We start from the raw sequence: 19,372 nt of genomic DNA, 5'->3' as shown, positions 1-19,372 counted from the left end.
AGATAGATTTTCTCCTTCTTTAACAGATCTTGAGCTTCCTTACGTGGTTCTTTCCTATCATTAGAGAAGCTGATATTCTGCTTGTTGGTTGATGCTGTATCATTCTCTTCAGCTGGTTTCCACCTCTCCCAGTCATTCCAAGGTTAAGGGTTCAGAAAGACCTCACAGGAGGGAGAACAAGCCCTGCTCTGCATCTGTAGTCTTCCTTCACAATTCTTTATTCGTAGCGTTTGATTTGACTCTTCATGTTGCAAATATGTGTCCTGAGCCGAAAGGGGATGTGACAAGTGACTGCAAATGGATTACAGACAACTGGTCTCCACCTCCACTAATGAAAACACAGTGCAATGTATCTGACCTGCTGCTGGGTCAGCAGCACTGTGATTTCTACCTGACAGGAGAAACACAACACTCAGGACGGTGATTTTTCCCAGAGTTAAATTGGACTATAATTCTTTGCTGTGGTGACTCTAAAGTTTCCCACAAACATAAAGTATATTTCCTTATGAATAAACCATTTTGCTTGTATTTGTGTGTGTGTGTGTGTGTGTGTGTGTGTGTGTGTTTCTGCTATAAAGGCTAAAAGTCTTGAAGCTGATTTTGAGAGAGAAGTAGTGTTAAGTGTTTCTGATGTGGAGAATGAAGGAAGATGAATAGAGAACAGGTTGTAAAGGTTAAATAATGACAATAAGAGTTATCCCTTATTAATTAATATATCCCAGGCTCTGTGCCAGTGTTTATATATGTTGTCTCACTAAATCCTTTGATTTAAGTCTATGAAAGCTTAGAAGTAGTGTGAGTGCCTGACCCTCAGTTATACAGTTAACTTGTTTTGAGGGCAGATCTCAGAGCTCTCCTATTCCCAAAGTGAAAACGACTGACTTTGAATTATACTGTTCATTGCTGATTGAGAGCAAAATGGCCCATTATTACCAAGTTTACTGTTTAAAAGGGCATTATGTTTATCTGCCCAAGATTACATTTCTTTCCCAGCCTAGAGATTGCTATGAAAAAGAATGGAGTCCTCCAGTCCTCCAGTTTTCTGATATTTTGTAGTTTCAGTATCTGTTTTTTTTCCTTCTTGGAAATACATGAGTTATGTTCCTTAAAACCCAAATTTGGGAGTATGAACCCACACCAACTCAAAAGATTATAGAGAATGTCTGTTATCCAAACAGTTTTCTTTCCTTTGTCTTTTTTATTATACTTTAAGTTTTACGGTACGTGTGCACAACGTGCAGGTTTGTTACATATGTATACATGTGCCATGTTGGTGTGCTGTACCCATTAACTCATCATTTACATTAGGTATATCTCCTAATGCTATCCCTCCCCCCTCCCCCCACCCCACAACAGGCCCTGGGGTGTGATGTTCCCCTTCCTGTGTCCAAGTGTTCTCATTGTTCAATTCCCACCTATGAGTGAGAACATACCGTGTTTGATTTTTTGTCCTTGTGATAGTTTGCTGAGAATGATGGTTTCCAGCTTCATCCATGACCCTACAAAGGACATGAACTCATCATTTTTTATGGCTGCATAGTATTCCATAGTGTATATGTGCCACATTTTCTTAATCCAGACAGTTTCCTAAGTGCTGAGTTTACAGCCATGAACAACACAGGTAAAATTCCCAATATTCACGGAATTTTTATTCTAGCTAGGGGAAATAGGTACCACATACATTAAATGAGTAAAATATATAGACTTTTAGGATATAATGTGTTAGATACTAAGGAGTGTGATAAAGCTAGGAATACTGGTAGAAGGTTGGGGGTTACAATTTTCAATGGTGTGTTCAGGAAAGGTCTCACTGAGCTGGGGTATTTCAGTAAAGACTTGAAGGCAGTGAAGAGGCAAGCCACCAGATATAAAAGTCTGAAAGTAGAAGCATGCCTGGTATGTTCCAAGATCAGCCAGGGAGCCAGTATGGGTGGAAGGGAATGAGTAAAAAAAGAGTAAACCAGAGGAGTTCTCAGAGGATCTTGTGGACCATTGTCAAGATACAATCAATGGGAAGTCATTGGAGAGTAGGCTTTGGGGAGTAGGAGTAACCTAATTCAGTTTATGAATAATGGGATTATTCTAGCTTCTGTGTTAGGATCAATCAAATGCTCAAACAGAAGAGAGCAAGGACAGCAGGAAAGAGAACACTGGGACAGTTACAGTACTGATCCAAATGAGAGATGATGATGGCTCTGAGCAATGTAACACCAGTGGAGACATTCTGAAAGTTCTGAGCAAATTTTGAAGGTAGAATCAATAGGATATGGTCATAGATAGGGTGGGAGTATAAAAAAGGAGTAAAAGACAATTTCAAGTTCCCTGTCCACCTGCTCTCCCAAGAACTAGAAGCACGGTATTAATGAGATACGGTAGACCACTGGGAGATCAAGTTTAGGGATGAAGATTGGGAATCAGAGGCTTGTTAAGTTTCAGATGCTGTCAGACACCGAAGGGAGTGACCCAAAAGACAAATGCCTTTCCTAAGAAAAGCCTGGAATTTGTCAGTATATAAGTGATTTTTAAAAGAGGACTAGCTATATAATTTGTGGAACCCAGTAAGAAATGAAAATGCAGGAGTCTTTCTTTAACAATTATTACAGACTTCAAAACATTCGTAGCAGAGCATTAAACCAAGCATGGGGCCCTTCTATTACACGGTCTTGTGTACAAGTGCACACCCATGAAGCTTGTCTTGGTTTAAGGGTGTAATTCTAATATGATCAGCAAGCGAGTAAGAGACAGAGAGAAAAAGACTAAGCAATGAAACTAGGAAGACATTTAATATAAACAAGACAGGAACAAAATAAAAACGTTTGATATGAGCTTGGTAGTGGTTCCAGGCTCAGCCAGCAAAGCTGAATGGTTTCCTCTGGTTTTTGCAATTTTCAATTGCTAGGGGAATTTTATGAGTTTGGACTTTTGCATGATAGATTGATTTGGGGTGTTACCACCCACAGGACAACTCCAGTTTCTCTATAAACTTCTTCATCTTTAAAAAAAAAATCACTTCTAGTAGTAAATGGTATTTTGAAGTCCATTGGCTGCTAAAAAGCAAAAAAAAAAAACCCATTTTTTGATGCAAGTTTCACTTTGGCAGACACGCAGATGAGGAAGTAGAAACAGAAGCAGAGAAATACAGGCTGTCAGTGTTAGTGTAGCTTTCTAGCTGGTCAAACGGTATGCAAAGCAGCCAAACAGAACCTGGTGACTAAAACAAAGTGGTAAGATTAAACCATCGAGGGCAAAACAGAAATAGTCAGGAATAAATACTGAGTCTGTTTCTTATCACGTGGCATAAAGTTGCTTTGAGTGTTAGGTTTCATAATAGTTTACCTTAGTTACTAAGGGGTTGCAAAAATACGAGGTTGGATGTCAGAGTCTGTGGTGGTCTGTGCACTGGCAGCTGGTTGAAAGCAAAAGACTGACCTTTATCCTGGAAAAATAAAATCTCCTCCCTCCTCACTCTTCCTGGAGTCTTTAATGATACCACGTCATGACCTACGTTGAGTAGACCTTGATATGTACAAATGACCTATTCAGAGTTTGAAGAGGGAACTGTAATAGGTCCCAGAAAAATATTTCATATTAGTATGCTCCATTGTCACAGCTCACCCCTGGCTTATCTAGAGATTACTTAAATCTGCTTCAGTGCATCTGACTGCTTCAGGTTCAAAATGTCCATGGGGCATGGAGGCAGAGTAAGTAACAAGCCATCAGTGCGTGTGATAGAAAAGATAGTCCCCATCCTCTGGGTGTTAGTATTTTGGAGTGACAGGGCCAGGAGGGAGCACATAAGAGAAGGCTGGGAAAGAGAAGATTATTACTGACATATCCAATATCATTGGTAGCGTCTCTTGAATTTTTGTGGGTTAGTGGGAGTTAATACAGTCCCCTCCTGCATTCTGATGAGCTGTAACTTTGAGATAAAGAGCTGTTATATTATTCTAAGAATGTGGCCCGGGCAGTAAATATGGTCTTGAGTTCACATTTGGACAAAATTTTATTCTGTCTACATTGAAGTGAGATTACAATGGCCTTTTCCTCAACATCATATAGTCAGAGTGTGGCTATCAGCTCTTCTCTAAACAAAACTGGTTTGAATAAGTGTGTAATAGGTCCTTCTTTTGTCCTATACTCCTGGGAGGATAATTTGTTAGCATATTTTTAGATGCAAAGTTGTAGGGTAAAGAATGTTTCTTGAGCTATCTTGTTATCTGTAAGAGATTTTATAAATATATCATGCTACCCTGTAACTCGTCTATGAGAAAAGTATTACCCCCAACCCCACCCTGTGACACAGATAAGAACTTACTGTTCAGAGAAGAAAATAAGATACCATATTTGTCCAATAACCAGGGAAGATTGATTAGTTTAGATTGTAGCCTGGGAGGTTGGTTTGGGGACTTTAATCACCCAGAAAGTAACTCTAGAGTTTCTCTGTAAACTTTATCTTTTAAAAAAATGTATTTAAGTGGTGGTTCAGAATTCATACCCAGGTCTACTGGAACACATTCCTTCCATGGCCCTGTAACAAATGCTAGGCCACTGTAAGGTTGTGGACTTTAAGGTATGATTTGTGGTTTTTTTTTTTTTTTACTTTTATTTTAAGTTCAGGGATACAAGTACAGGTTTGTTATATAGGTAAACTTGTGTCATGGGGGGTTTGTTGTACAGATTATTTTATCACATGATTTTGTGGATTTTTTTAACTTTTATTTTCCTGTATGGCTCAAGTAATTCGAATTTTCTATAGGTATACAAAAATCCATGCGTTTTTAAAAATCAAACGTTTATTTTCCAATGTTAAATATAGCCTCTCAACTTCTTATTAAATATGGGAGATATTCAGAATTCTATAATCCATGCTATTAAGGATTGAGTTTCTCTAGAGTGACAGTAGGAGGCATTTATATTTCTTTGCTTGTTTTGCGTTACTGCTTTCATTGAGGTTATGACATGTATGATTTTTTCAAAGATGAATTTCAAAAACTCAGTCTAATCATACATAGTCCATGGCCCTGTAACAAATGCTAGGCCACTGTAAGGTTGTGGACTTAGGGTATGATTTTGTGGATTTCTTTAACTTTTATTTTAAGTTCAGGGATACAAGTGCAGGTTTGTTATATAGGTAAACTTGTGCCATGGGGGTTTGTTGTACAGATTATTTTTATCACCCATGTATTAAGCCTAGTACCTGTTATTATTTCTCCTGATCCTCTCCTTCCTCCCACCCTCCACCCTCCAAAAGGCCCCAGTGTGTGTTGTTCCCCTCTATGTCTCCATGTGTTCTTATCATTTAGCTCCCACTTATAAGTGAGAACAAGCGGTATTTGGTTTTCTATTCTTCTGTTAGTTTGCTAAGGATTTTGTTAGATGCCTTTCCTGTATTAAACTCACATTAAAATTTTTCAGAAGCTGTCTTAAGAAAGTACATAATTAAGATCAGCATTTTGGTATAATTTGAAAGTATAGCGTCTAATGAAGAGCTTGCTACACTAACCATGGTACTATTTAATTCTAATATCTGTGTTTATTACATCTTTCATTGAGTTGGCTTGCCAAAAGGATAGACTGCGGTAATTTATTTAACGAGGAAGCTAGCATTCCAAAGTCCTCTTCATGTCTAATATTTGGCAGGATTAAATTTACTATATATCGCAGAAATTATTCCAAGTAAGAGAAGACTATTATTTATATTTTTGGTAACAGAGAAAATGTATAGGATGTTTATTACAAAAATATTTTTATACTATTTGGACTAGTACTATGCATGTTAGCAAGACTAACAGATTAAGGCACATTTAAAAAATCCAACTAATCAGTATAGATGTTCCCATCATTTTATGGCTGTTTCGTCATTGGATTTGTTTGTTTGTTTTTAGGCTAAATTGACTTGAAAGAGTCTGACTGGTGGTTTTCTATTTGACTGGCATTGGAACATGTATGGGTGTGGTTTGTACTTTGCCACATTCTTTTCTTACCTTTATGTCCTCTCTCTGCAGTCAATTTTCTATGTAGGTTTTTGCAGCAATGCTAGCTTGAAAATAAGCAGGAATTCAGAAAAGATTAACCAATACTTAGGAAGCTTAGGAGCATTTAAAATAATAGGTTGCTTAAAAGTAGATGGCAAAACTTAGGAGATTTATAAGCCGTAAACGTACACATCCCTATTTCATTGGGATGGTCTTAATTGTAGTAAATCTTGTAAACTTCGTAGTAAATCTCGTTAAAGCATTTTCCACACTTACAGTGAGCTCTTATGCAAGGACAGCCTTAGTGGTAGATGAACTGGGCAGTAAATTCAGCAATGTGCATGGTATGATTTTATATCCAAAGACAGTTTCTTAACTTGTGTCTCACATCCTGCTTATGGTTTGGACAGTTCTTTACCTCAAGGTTTTGCCATCTGTTAAGAGAAACCTTCTCCTCTAGGAAAAGGCAACACTAACGCTGATTCAGTTATTTACCCTTGAGGGCGAATGGTTTTTTTGTTTTTTTGTTTTTTGTTTTTTTTTTTGATTCTTTATTTAAAAGGACACAATTAGTTTGGTCTTGAGGATTGCCAGATGAGATCTAACTAGTATGATAGATGTTAGCAAGACTAACAGATTAAAACATATTTAAAAAATCCAACTAATCAGGATCATATTCAGAGATGTAAATAGAGTGAACAGATCTATTAATGAGGGTCATAGATATGACAAAGGGAGAATCTCTTAACAGTCTTAAGATGTGGTTTCTCCGTGGCCTCAGTATCCCAAGTTATTTGGGGAAAATTCTATTTTGAGCTCAGGACATGAAAAGTGGAACCAGATCAAAGGTTTTTGTTTCTGCTTTTAAAGAATGAAATACTGCTGTTTCTGTTTCTATACCATAATCAAAAAAGAAAAAGCCAAAGCAGTGATTTTAGCTTTGGTTTTTTTTTTTTTCAGATTCTTAACCTCTAGCTTGTAGAAGGAAAAACCTTCCAGAAAGAGCTCTCTCTGTAAGTATCAGAGCAGTCGATTTCAGTGGGATAAGGGCAAGCAATAAGCACAGGGGGAGAATTTCAGAATGCAGTGACCGGGACCATATCCCAGTGCATATATCTTGGAGGGAGGAGATCTTACGTATTTTATAAAATCACCTGACTTATTTCGATATGATGCTATCACTGAGAACCTTCTGGAAGTGTTCTTTAGAGGGACTGTTAAAAAAAATCAAGCCCTTATGACATGCTTGTGATTTTTGGTAGTTGGAATTATGTAATGATGTGAAGTTGCAACCGCTAGCATTATTCAAGCACTGGTGTGTAATAGTGAGGTTCTGGAATGTTGCACTCCCACTCTATTTTCACTATATATACTTACCTTCTGGGTTAAACTTATTGCTACAATAACACTTGGCCCACTAGTACCTTCTAAAGAAGTTCTGTATGGCATTAAGTGTTAGTGTTTTGCCAGACTGGTTTGGTCCCCTTCCTTATGTATGTTTATTTATAATCTAAACAGGAAAATAATCTCCACCAGCTTGGTTGTTTGTATTTTTATTTTAATAAATTGGGTTCAATAAAAAAATAACCTTACTCATTTACATTTGCAGGTTAGGACACAGGAATGGTTGACTATAATTAAGGACAATTTCAATAAGTGCCTTTTAATGTGCCTTTAGCAGAGAAGCTGGAACAATTTTAGAAAATAGTATGTTATTTGCTTTATCTCCTACTGTTAGGCTTACCAACAGTGATTCTTTTTTTTTTCTTCCCTCAGATGTACATCCAGACAACAACACTTACTGTCTCCATGAGTTTAAGTGCTTCAGTGTCTCTGGGCATGCTCTATATGCCCAAGGTTTATATTATAATTTTTCATCCAGAACAGAATGTTCAAAAACGCAAGAGGAGCTTCAAGGCTGTGGTGACAGCTGCCACCATGCAAAGCAAACTGATCCAAAAAGGAAATGACAGACCAAATGGCGAGGTGAAAAGTGAACTGTGTGAGAGTCTTGAAACCAACAGTAAGTCATCTGTAGAGTTTCCGATGGTCAAGAGCGGGAGCACTTCCTAATAGATGTACGTTGAACATTCTTCTCCTAGTCTTGGGGATTGTGCTACATGTTTCCAGGGGCATGATGGTACTCACATACCATGACACCATCACATTTAAAACCATTCAAAGCAAATGGTCTCAAGATGAGTGGCTGTTCTACAGAGTACAAACTTGCTCACAAAATCTCTTTTACAAAGCATGACATTCAGATCTTTCTTTTGAAGCATTACAAAGCTTGATATTTGAAAGCATCATCTTCTTATAAAAATTATCTTTTAGTACTTAGAAACAATTCCACAATTTTTCTTGTTCAATACTGGGTGCTTTTTATAGTATCAATAGTTTACTGATACTTACACAATATCACTACAGATCTTACACAAATAAATGATGTTATTTGTGCCTTTAGGGAAATGAGAACTCTAGTTAGCCAATATGTTTAGTTAAGTCACAGTTAATACTTGTTTCTCCCACGTGGTCCCCTTTCCTTGGGCTTCCTGAGGGCTTCTCTTGACTTCCCTTCTTGGATATATTAAAATAATTAAAGTTCTTCTTTAAAAGCCTCATGATCCTGGAAATAGAATCTTTTCTACAACCACCTTTCCATTTTTCTTTTCTTTACCTATTTTCTTCTCTACAGTCCACCCAGGAAAAAGCACATGATAACAATACACAGAAATCTGTGCTCAACCAGTAGAATTTAACTGATCTATTGAAGCCCATCTTGGTATCTATGAAAGAGTGGCAAATAATTTGAAGATTTGTATGGTAAAATACCAGGAAGCTGAGTATGGTAAACATTACAACCTTTACCTTACTAGGTTCTACAGATGAATCAAAAAAGAAAGAAAAGCAAAGGTACTTGTATTAGAGTGGCTTCCAGTCTTTTGGAATATAGCATAGGGATTCAATGTTTGTTTTTTCTGTTTGAAACAGGAGCTTGCTCTGTTGCCCAGACTGGAGTGCAATGGTATGATCTAGGCTCACTGCAGCCTCTACCTCCTGGGTTCAAGTGATCCTCCCACCTCAGCCTTCCAAATAGCTAGGACTGCAGGCATGTGCTGTCATGCCCAGCTAATTTTGTTTATTTGTTTGTTTGTTTCGTAGAGACAGGGTCTCACTATGTTGCCCAGGCTGGTCTCTAACTCCTAGGCTCAAGTGATCCTCCCACCTAAGCCTGCAAAAGTGCTAGGATTGCAGGTGTGAGTTACCACACCCGGTCAGGCATTAAGGACAAAATCCTATGCAAAAATATTCTCTTCCTCTCATATTCATCCAGCAGTCTGTATCCCCCACTCTCCATACTTTTGACACTAAATATAAGAAAAAACTAAAAATTAATTTTATTTGGTTTAATTATTATAGCAACTTATGGTCTACATTCCATCTATAAACCTTCTTTTCTATCAAGATTTCTAGATAAGCATTGTCTACTCTAATTTACCATACACAGAACTATCCTGTGATAGTTAATTAGCATTGCTTAATTAGACATATTGGTTTCAGTTACTATCAGCTTACCTGGAATCATTAGCCAGATTGGTTCTAAAAAGATTATCTTTATCTTTGGGTCACCAATACCAAATTTAGTCACGTGTAGAGAAATGAACCTTACAAGAATTTCACAAACACCCTCCACATATTCACCTTTCTGCAAACATGAAACCTTGTGAAGTAAGAAATATGCGAAGCAAGGTAAGGATGGGCTTTAGTAACAAATCATTACAATCATCTCTGAGTATAGGTAAGCAATTTACTAATGATAAACCTATTTCGGCTCTTAGCAAAAGGTGTACTGTAACTGCCATTAAAGGCATCAAAGTAGAATGCTTGTGATTTGAGGACAGAATTTTACCTTTTTTCCTACCTTGACAGCATTAGTGTAGGAAGTTGAAAGCTATTATAGGATGCCAATAAACTGCTGTTGGCCAGTGATGTAATTTGAACACTGGCACTTCTCACTATGACTCACCAGAGTCTATTGTTGTACCTGTTTTTCTCTTTTTTTTTCTTTTTTAGCAGCAATCCAGAAAACTTTATAAAATATGGTTGCCAAATAAAAGAACCAAACTTATAGTGATATAAATACCAGTCATTCAGACTCACCTTTGGAAAGTGGTGGAGAAAAAATTTAATAAACTTTTTCACCACTTTAAAAGAATAAATACATGCCCTGAAAAACAAAATTCTCAGTATTGATAAGAACCAATCTCATATTATTGAAGTAAATCTCATACAGATACTGTTTTCCTTTGGTTATTTTCTATTAATGTTGAAATGGAAATTATATAGCCTGCGTGTATTTCTCTATTTTCTCTAAAATAAGAATGAAAGATTGCAAAAACAAAGCCTATTTGGAGGGTAAGCCTATAATATTCTGGAGAAGTCAGATGCTCACGTTTAGAAGGTGAAGTAAAGTCAAAAAGTAAATCAAGATAATATCAGTTACTGCCTGAAAAAAAATGTTTAATTGTACTTTGGAGATTTTAGTGCATTGATCTTTTACAGGAGTATAATTTAGGTTTGAATAAGTTGGGCCGAAGTAAAGTGATTACAGTGTACTCATTCAGGAGAGAAAGATGTGTGACATCTTCACACATCCTCCCACAATCCTACTCCAGATCACCATTTTTAACCTTTGTTCACTTACATGGCCATCCTACAATGAAAGGGTAGATCTGTGTTCAAGATTTTAAAGTTTCAAAAGCTACACAGAATAAATATAAGTAATACGAAGCTGGATGGGAAACCAATGAGTGTTGTGTTAGTTGCTGAATTTGCAGACTATAGTTTACATTTTTAAAAAAGGTCAAGTGTTATTTCACAGCAGAGTGTGAGGGGAGTTAGAAACAAAGTTGATATATATGAATTTTGCCAACCATACCCAATTAACAAATGCTGTACATAGTATCCTTTAAGCTATGTTCATGAATAATTCATGAAAACAGCTGCTGCTGGAGGTAGATTTGTTTTCTCTAGCTTATGAACACAGTGTGATGCACACAAGGAAATTAATTTACTGTTGCTGTGCTCAAAAACTGATTTTCATATGAGCATATTCATCACCACTGTGAAAAAAATCTCCCTATGAACTCATTGGTACATCTCTGATTCATTTTGCTCTATAATACTTCTGGGATAAAGATTCTTGCGAGGTATCTGCCATCCACAAAGTTTGTCCCTTATCATTGCTTTCATGTTGACTAAATCATCTGATTCCAGAACCTTACACTTCCTTTTCTAACCAGTAGGAAAATTAGCATTACTGTCCTTTTGTGAATTGTTTTCTCAATTCTCAATAGAATTCTACCATTTTCTTTCTAGAAACCACGTTTAAGAGTTCAAAAAATAATATGTTAATTTTTAATTAGCTACAGAGCCCAAAAGTTAGAAAGATCCTTAAAACTGATCTAATCCAAACTGCCATCTGTTGAATGGACATCTTCTGAAAACTATATTGTTCAAGATCTATCAGCTCTTGCTACTCTATTTCAACCATAATTCTTTTTCTAGCTATATACAAATTTTGTAACTATTTCATACATTTTAGTTATTGTTGAAAATATTGAACAGTGTAGGAAGTTGGATGACCCTTTTAACAGTCATTTTTATCACTCTTATGACAATTTTTCTCCACCTTGTCTGTGAAGATTATATGAAAGTCCTTCAAAAGCAGAACTGAAGGACAGATTTTATTTTCTTAGAGGAAATTTAGAGGCATACGAGAGTATTATATAAATTAAAAATAGAAAGTAAAAGTGAGTGATCATAGAAAATCATTGTGTTTCACTTCACACCAAACCAAATGTAACAAATATTTTACCTTTTGGAAAGGTTAAGTAGAAAGTAAGACTCCATTAGGTCTCATGTATGGTTCATGGAAAGAAAAGAAAATAAGGAAGGAAGAAAGGAAGGGAGATAGGGAGGAAAGGAGGGAGGGAGGGAGGGAGGGAGGGAGGGAGGCTGGTTCTATATTGGTTCTTCCAGACTGCAGCTGTTCCATCCCAATCTATTCTGCTTTTGTCCTTACAGGAAGGCAGTATTGTAGGTTTTGAACCAGTGATAAAACTGAGGCCCAGTAACCTGGCCCAATGATTTTTTTTTTCCACACATTTTGCAGGGAATAGAATGTAATTTAAAACCAGGTCTAAAGTCTACTTCCTTTGCACTGTGCCACAATAATAACCTAGAAGGATAAGCAATGTAGATAAGATAAGCAGATATGTCAACTATTTTTAGCCTGAAGCTCATAATATTCAATGAAATAAAACATAACAACAACGAAAAAAACATCTATAGTAGCACTTGTTAGGGCTATCTGAGTTAGTTTTAGTGGTTGTGAACTTTGTATGAACTTGGTCTCTGGTAAGAACTTGTCTAATCCATCAATAGTGTCACTAAGATGGAATGAGTCTGATTGTCAGTTATTTCAGAGGAGGAACTTTACAATTTCTAGTCTTATTCAATGTTCAATAAATAAATTATTTTCTAAAAATCTGTTTCATCCTGAATTGGATTCATATATTGAAACGCATACATTCTTTGCTTTTTAAAATATCTTTTATCTTACGATTATTCATTCCAGAATTACATGAAAAAATAGGACATCACATTTGAATTTTAGGACAGAGATTCATTGCATCACATCTTTCAACAATACAAAGGAATTATTTGGATTTAGATTTATATTCTCCAGAAGCTTAGGCATGAGTATAAATTTGGCATAATATCTCTGTAATGGTCTTACAATAATGAGTTTTACTTTACAGTATGTTGGCAACAGAACAATTAAACATTTCTTTATTTGAGTCTTTATTTTCTTAAATTTTATCTTCATTTGTCTCCTTTTGATGAAACCAAAAGAAACCATAAATATGCATTGGCAATTCACGTGTTTACTATTCTATATATTTGATATTTTAGCATGTTTACCTCTAGAGTCTAAGATTATTGTGTATTTTTAAGTGGAAGATGTATTCATTCTCATAGGACAGCTAATTATAATTACTTACCTTTCTTGGTCATTACATCAGCCTCTAAGAATTGAGGTCTTTGACTTAGGTAGTAAAAAATATTTTTTATATTTTGTAGGACAGATAATTGATATGTTCTTTCATTTTACATATATGCAAATGTAAAATTTTACCAAAATATTAAAGATTAGCACTTTTATATTTTTAGTTTTCTAGTAAATATTTATATACTATAAATGAGGCTACTGATTTTGACAGATTAAAATTGCTGCAGCATTTTTGTTTCTACTGTCATTTAATTTTTACTACAGTCATGGATTGCTTGATGACATGTTCTAAGAAATGTGTTGTTAGGCAATTTTGTCTTTGTGCAAACATCATACAGTGTACTTACACAAACCAAATGGTATAGCCTACGACATACCCAGGCAATATGGTGTAGCCTAGTCTATCTAAGCTACAAACCTGTACAGCATGTTACTGTCCTGAATTGTGTACACAGTTGTAACGCCATGATATTTGTATATCTAAACATATCTAAACATAGTAAAGATACAGTAAAAATAGAGTATACAAGATAAAAAATGGTATACGTGTAAATAGGGAACTTACTATGAATGGAGCTTGTAGGACTAGAAGTTGCCCGGGATCATTAAGTGAATGAGTGGTGATTGAATGTGAAGGCCTAGGACATGGCAGTACTGTAATTTTTTTTTTTTTTTTTTTTGAGATGGAGTCTTGTTCTGTTGCCCAGGCTGGAGTGCAGTGGCGCGATCTCGGCTCACTGCAACCTCTGCCTCTCGGTTCAAGCAATTCTTCTGCCTCAGCCTCCTGAGTAATTGGGATTACAGGCATGTGCCACTATGCTTGGCTAATTTTTGTATTTTTAGGAGACACAGGATTTCACCATGCTGGTCAAGCTTGTCTCAAACTCCTGACCTCGTGATCCACCTGCCTAGGCCTCCCAAAGTGCTGGGATTACAGACGTGAGTCTCTGCACCCGGCCACTGTAGGTATTATAAAAACTCTACACTTAGACTACACTAAATTTATTTTAAACATTTCCTTTTTCAATATATACTATTTTAGCTTACTATAAATTTTACTTTATGAACTTTTTATTCTTTTTAAATTTTGACTTGTTTGTAATAAAAACTTAAAACACAAACACATTGTCCAGCTATAAAAAATATTTTCTTTAAACCCTTACTCAAGGATAGACTTTTTTCTATTTTTATTTATTCATTTTACTTTTTAAACTTCTTGTATTAAAAACTAAGACACACACACACACACACACTAGCCTAGGCCTCCACAGGGTCAGGATTATCAATGTCACTTCCACCTCCATATCTTATTCCAATGGAAGGTCTTAAGGGGCAATAACACACATGGAGCTGTCATCTCTTGTAATAGCAATGCCTTATTCGGGAATACCCCTGGAGGACCTGCCTGAGGCCGTTTTACAGTTAACTTTATAATGTATAAGTAGAAGAGGTCTACTTTAAAATAATGATAAAAAGTATAGTGTAGTGAATACTTAAACCAGTAACATAGTCATTTGTTACCATTATCAAGTACTATGTACTGTATATAATTGTATGTGCTATGCTTTTTCATGACTGGTAGTACAGGAAATTTGTTTACACAACAAACCACAAACATATGAATTATGTGTTGTGTTATGTGTTCACTGGGCGACAGGAATTTTTCAGCTCCATTATAATCTCATGGGACCACCTTTATATAATGCAGTCTGCTGTCGAGCTCAAATGTCGTTGTGCTGTGCATAACTGTGAATGGTTTAAAAATAATGAGTAACATGCTGTAAAAGCTGGATATTATTAAAAAGTCATTACAGGACTTGAATTTTAAAATCATATTAACAAAAGGATGTATTATTATATACTATTTTAATTTGTCCTCATTTATCTTAACAGCTTCCTCTACCAAGACAACATATATCAGTTACAGCAATCATTCAATCTGAAACAGGGAAATGGCACAATCTGAAGAGATGTGGTATATGATCTTAAATGATGAACATGAGACCGCAAAAATTCACTCCTGGAGATCTCCGTAGACTACAATCAATCAAATCAATAGTCAGTCTTGTAAGGAACAAAAATTAGCCATGAGCCAAAAGTATCAATAAACGGGGAGTGAAGAAACCCGTTTTATACAATAAAACCAATGAGTGTCAAGCTAAAGTATTGCTTATTCATGAGCAGTTAAAAAAATCACAAAAGGAAAACTAATGTTAGCTCGTGAAAAAAAAATGCTGTTGAAATAAATAATGTCTGATGTTATTCTTGTAAGTACTTTTCTGTGATTGTGAGAACTCCCGTTCCTGTCCCACATTGTTTAACTTGTATAAGACAATGAGTCTGTTCCTTGTAATGGCTGACCGGGTTGAAGCCCTGGGTTGTGCTAAAAATAAATGCAATGATTGATGCATGCAATTTTTTATACAAATAATTTATTTCTAATAATAAAGGAATGTTTTGCAAATGTTGAGAGTTGTTTCGTTCCAGTTTTAAAGCTAGGGAAAACTCTTCTTTCTAGTTGGCACTTCTGCTGTTTTTTAGCTCCTTCTATGAAAGCCCTGATGTTCTGAGAAAATATTTCTTTGAGGAATGTGTTTTTGTACATTTGTGTGCATATGAGGAAGATTGTCTTTTATTCCTATATTAAAAAGCATTATTTGTGTAAGACTTTGTGAATATTTCAAGATTTCTGTGGTAGCTTTTCATAGTAACTGCTTCTTTTATGAAGAATCAAGCAATAGTTTGAGGTAAATTGCTTTGAGTTAATTAACAAATGATGAATTAAACTTTACTTTGGAGAACAGAGTATGAAAATTACCATTTTAAAGTACGTCAAAACATGTCACTGAAATTCCCCATTACATTCCTAAATCAAAACTTTTGCATAATGAAATATCCTGTGGTATGTAGTATTAACCTTTTCTCACCTGGGCATAAAAATCACTGAAATCAGTGAAGTAATGGGCCTTACCTAGTACATTCTTCAAAGCAGAGAATTAGCATATTTATTCCCTTGGCGCCACTAAAGAAGCCACAGTTCAGATAACATATCAGTGCTTTCTTATTTTCCAAATGAAAACATTCATTGGTTCGTGGAGCAGTATCATTAAAGAGAGAGGAAACAGGCAGCCTGTCTCATATTAATAAACCATGCCAGAATGGATAAAAGGAAGCTGATAATGGCTTTCAAATCTGTACCATTTTTGTCATGGGCTCCTCTATGCCATACAATCCCAGACATCCATCAATTCAATGGATCTCCACAATCATTTTGTTAGTGAATGTTCTCTCTGCTGAGTTAGCTTGGATGGCTCATTGCACTCCTTATAGATATAAAGAGCTGTCTGTGCTCTCTAGCTTCAACCCAGTTACTGACAGTTACTTTATCTAATAGAGAAGGTTGAAGTAGCATAGTTCAGGTTCCTTCAACATACAGTGACATTTCCTAGATAGCACAAAGACATATTGCTGCATGTAGACGGAAATGTGTATCTATTGGCTTTTTGTTGAGTTTCTCCTAATAATAATGGTTGTTTGTAGATAATATTTAAATCAAGGAGTAAGGGCATTATTTTCAAGTTTTCAGATCATCTGAATTACTGATAATGCAATCCTGTAATCAGGATCCTAAACCCACCTCTAGGTGTGCCTTTCTAGATAAGACCTAGACTAAGCAAAGTAAACCCATTACTGCATATTAAGTATATTGCGCCATGTAGGTCAGTACCAATAGCCATACAAGAAGTAATTATAATTGTATTTTAATTTTTAAGTTGACAATTTTTTTTTCATTTTGGAGATCGTTTGTGATTTATAAGATGTTTTTTCCTTCATTTTAACTAAGCATCTATATGTTTTGTTGAGAAAATTGCTTGAATTATATAAGCCTTGCATTTCATTCAGAGAGCAAAACTCAAGTATATTTTTATTTACTAATTTCATTTACTAATTGACTCTAATCAGGTTCAGTGCATGTGACAGGGTGATTATGAGAGCTAAGCTGGCTCTGAGGCCAAATGTGGGTTTTCATTATTGTTACTTAAAAAAAAATGTCAAAGTTTTAGGAAGAAAAATAAAATACCAAGCATAATTCATGATATTTCAAAATTCTTCTTCCTACTATCAACCTACCAACGGGTTGTTTTTCCTAAGTACTTTAACAAATAATTGATACTTGTTTGGGGTTAAACAAAATCCTATTTAATTCACAATAAAGTTAAATAATAGCTCTTGTGGATTTACATATACCAGTCATCGCTTGTAACATTATCTCAGTGGGAAACATTCTGCTGATGAAACTACCACCTTTTTCAGGCAGTGGGAGGATAAACTCCCTCAGCCTCTTACAGTAGGAGCTGGAGAATTCTTCCTTCCACTGTGTTTATTTTCTCAGGGATTTTGCTGAGGGCTTGAGAGGTAGTCATATAGGGTGGGACAATGGCGGTGAGGTATCCTGTAGGAGGGATTTAGTATGTGCCAGTAGTGGATCATAAGTCCCATGCTTTAAAATGAACTGTCTGTGTACTATAGATAAGCAAATGCAAAGTTGCATGGAAAAATGAACTATTATATACTTTAGAATTGACCTTGTGTTTTATTCTGGCCAAGAAATGTCATTATCTAATCTCAACATGCCAGAGGGAATGCTAAAAATGTAGCCTGAGGTAATATGCAGCAAAAGTCACTAGTAGACAATGAGAGATTTATTAGTGTGACCTTGGACCAAATCTGACCTCAGTTTTTAAGATAGTTCTAGCTTATAATGGTTAATATTTAAAAATGTCTAAATCAATGATAATTGATATGCCGCAAATTAATCTTATTTTTAAACAAAACTACTCATAAATTTAAACTTGAGGGATGACTCTTTGAACATGAACAGGAACCTAATAACTTGATTTTTAGTGTTTATCATAAATTTTTACACAAAATGTGGCATTTCAGAAGAACAAGATTTTGCTTTTTTAGAAAATTAAATACCATATTATATGAAATCTTACTAGGAACAGAAGTTTTTGTCATTTATGTTTTCTTCCCCTTTTAACACAATATATTATTTACCAATGTTTCTTGACAGTGTAGAAAGAATATTAACAATTTTCTAAACTATATTAGTCAATACTGATGTTTTATTCAGTCAGCAATTGGAAGAAATCACATTCTTAAATCCTATTATGCAACCTTACCAATTTTTATCATTTCATTTTTGAGTTTCTCCTAATAAATTCCTAAAAAAAAATTGGTTGTTTGTATTTTCATCCACCTTCTAGAATGAAATGGCCAGAAGTAACAATGAGACTGCATGCAAGAATGAGTAAGAATACCGAATTATCGAATATTTTTACTGTATACAGTGATCTTTAGAAATGATTCTTTTTGATTTTTTATAGTTCTCCTTTAATGAAGATGAAAATAGTGTAGAAAAATTTGCCCACAGCTAGAAAAATAAAATATTTCCTTAAGAAGAAATTAGTGTCTATGAATACTCAGAAAGTTGCAGACTGCCACTTGATAAGTGTCATATTACAGGGGTGGTGGGAGAAAACAGCACATAATTTTATTTTTAAAAAAACCTATTTTCTATGACTATTTTATTATAGTTTTTCAAATTTTTTTGTATTATAATCTTTAGTGGTAGTGTTACTTTTGGGCACCTTTTTAAAAAAAGGACATTCAGAATATTTTTGTTTGTTGAACTCAGTCTCTTATCACCATAAAGTCTAATATTTTATTTTGATTTATCTATCTGTTTTAAGAGTGACAAGGATGGACATAAACAAATTTGAACTATGAAGTGTTTTTTCTAGTTGCCTACTGCTTAGGTGGTTATGGTAAAATTAATTTTTACAAATAACTTGTTACAAAGTCATAAAGTAACAAGCATGGATCAAGGCCTATGAAAAACCAAGAATTAACCATGTAATAACTTGGATGGGAAGAATGGGTGATGCGTTTACAGAAAACAGGAAAGACAAATGATGAATGTAATGTTTCAGGTTGTAAAGTAAGCATTATCAGGTTACTTGCCAATTGACTATGTCCCATTAGGTAAAGTCAATAGAATATAGGTTAATTTTGAGAGCTAATAAAAAAATATCAGTGTTAAAGTATAATTTTGTAAAAGTTAAAAGCAACTCTTACAACAAAAGTAAAATGAACAAGTCAAGGATTTTATTCAACTCATTACCTAATGAGGGAGCAAATAAGATCTTGAAACTAGTCCAAAGAGCATTTGAGAAGCTAGTTGTATATATATCTATATCTATATATATATGTTATATAATATAAATAAATATTGAGATAAATGAGAGGATTAGATACA

At 35.1% G+C, this 19,372-nt stretch overlaps 1 protein-coding gene across 4 annotated transcripts in view; it reads left to right on the top strand.

Moving 5' to 3' along the window:
* GRM8 (glutamate metabotropic receptor 8) overlaps positions 1 to 15,717 on the top strand; it is an 824,239-nt gene extending 808,522 nt beyond the window's left edge. For 3 of the 4 annotated variants that reach the window (XM_055392490.2, XM_019030487.4, XM_055392489.2), the window contains exons 10-11: positions 7,752 to 7,998; positions 14,944 to 15,717. In XM_055392490.2, coding sequence (XP_055248465.1) covers positions 7,752 to 7,998; positions 14,944 to 14,993 — 297 coding nt within the window. In that variant the 3' untranslated portion in view covers positions 14,994 to 15,717. Of the gene's footprint in view, positions 1 to 7,751; positions 7,999 to 8,851; positions 8,889 to 14,943 lie in introns of all 4 variants that reach the window. The other variant, XM_055392491.2, reaches the window with a different exon arrangement.
* Positions 15,718 to 19,372: the final 3,655 nt, after the last annotated feature.

This window comes from Gorilla gorilla, chromosome 6 (genome assembly GCF_029281585.2).
Source record: "Gorilla gorilla gorilla isolate KB3781 chromosome 6, NHGRI_mGorGor1-v2.1_pri, whole genome shotgun sequence".
Classification (NCBI taxonomy): Eukaryota; Metazoa; Chordata; class Mammalia; order Primates; family Hominidae; genus Gorilla; species Gorilla gorilla.
This window is presented reverse-complemented; position numbering and strand designations above follow the sequence as displayed.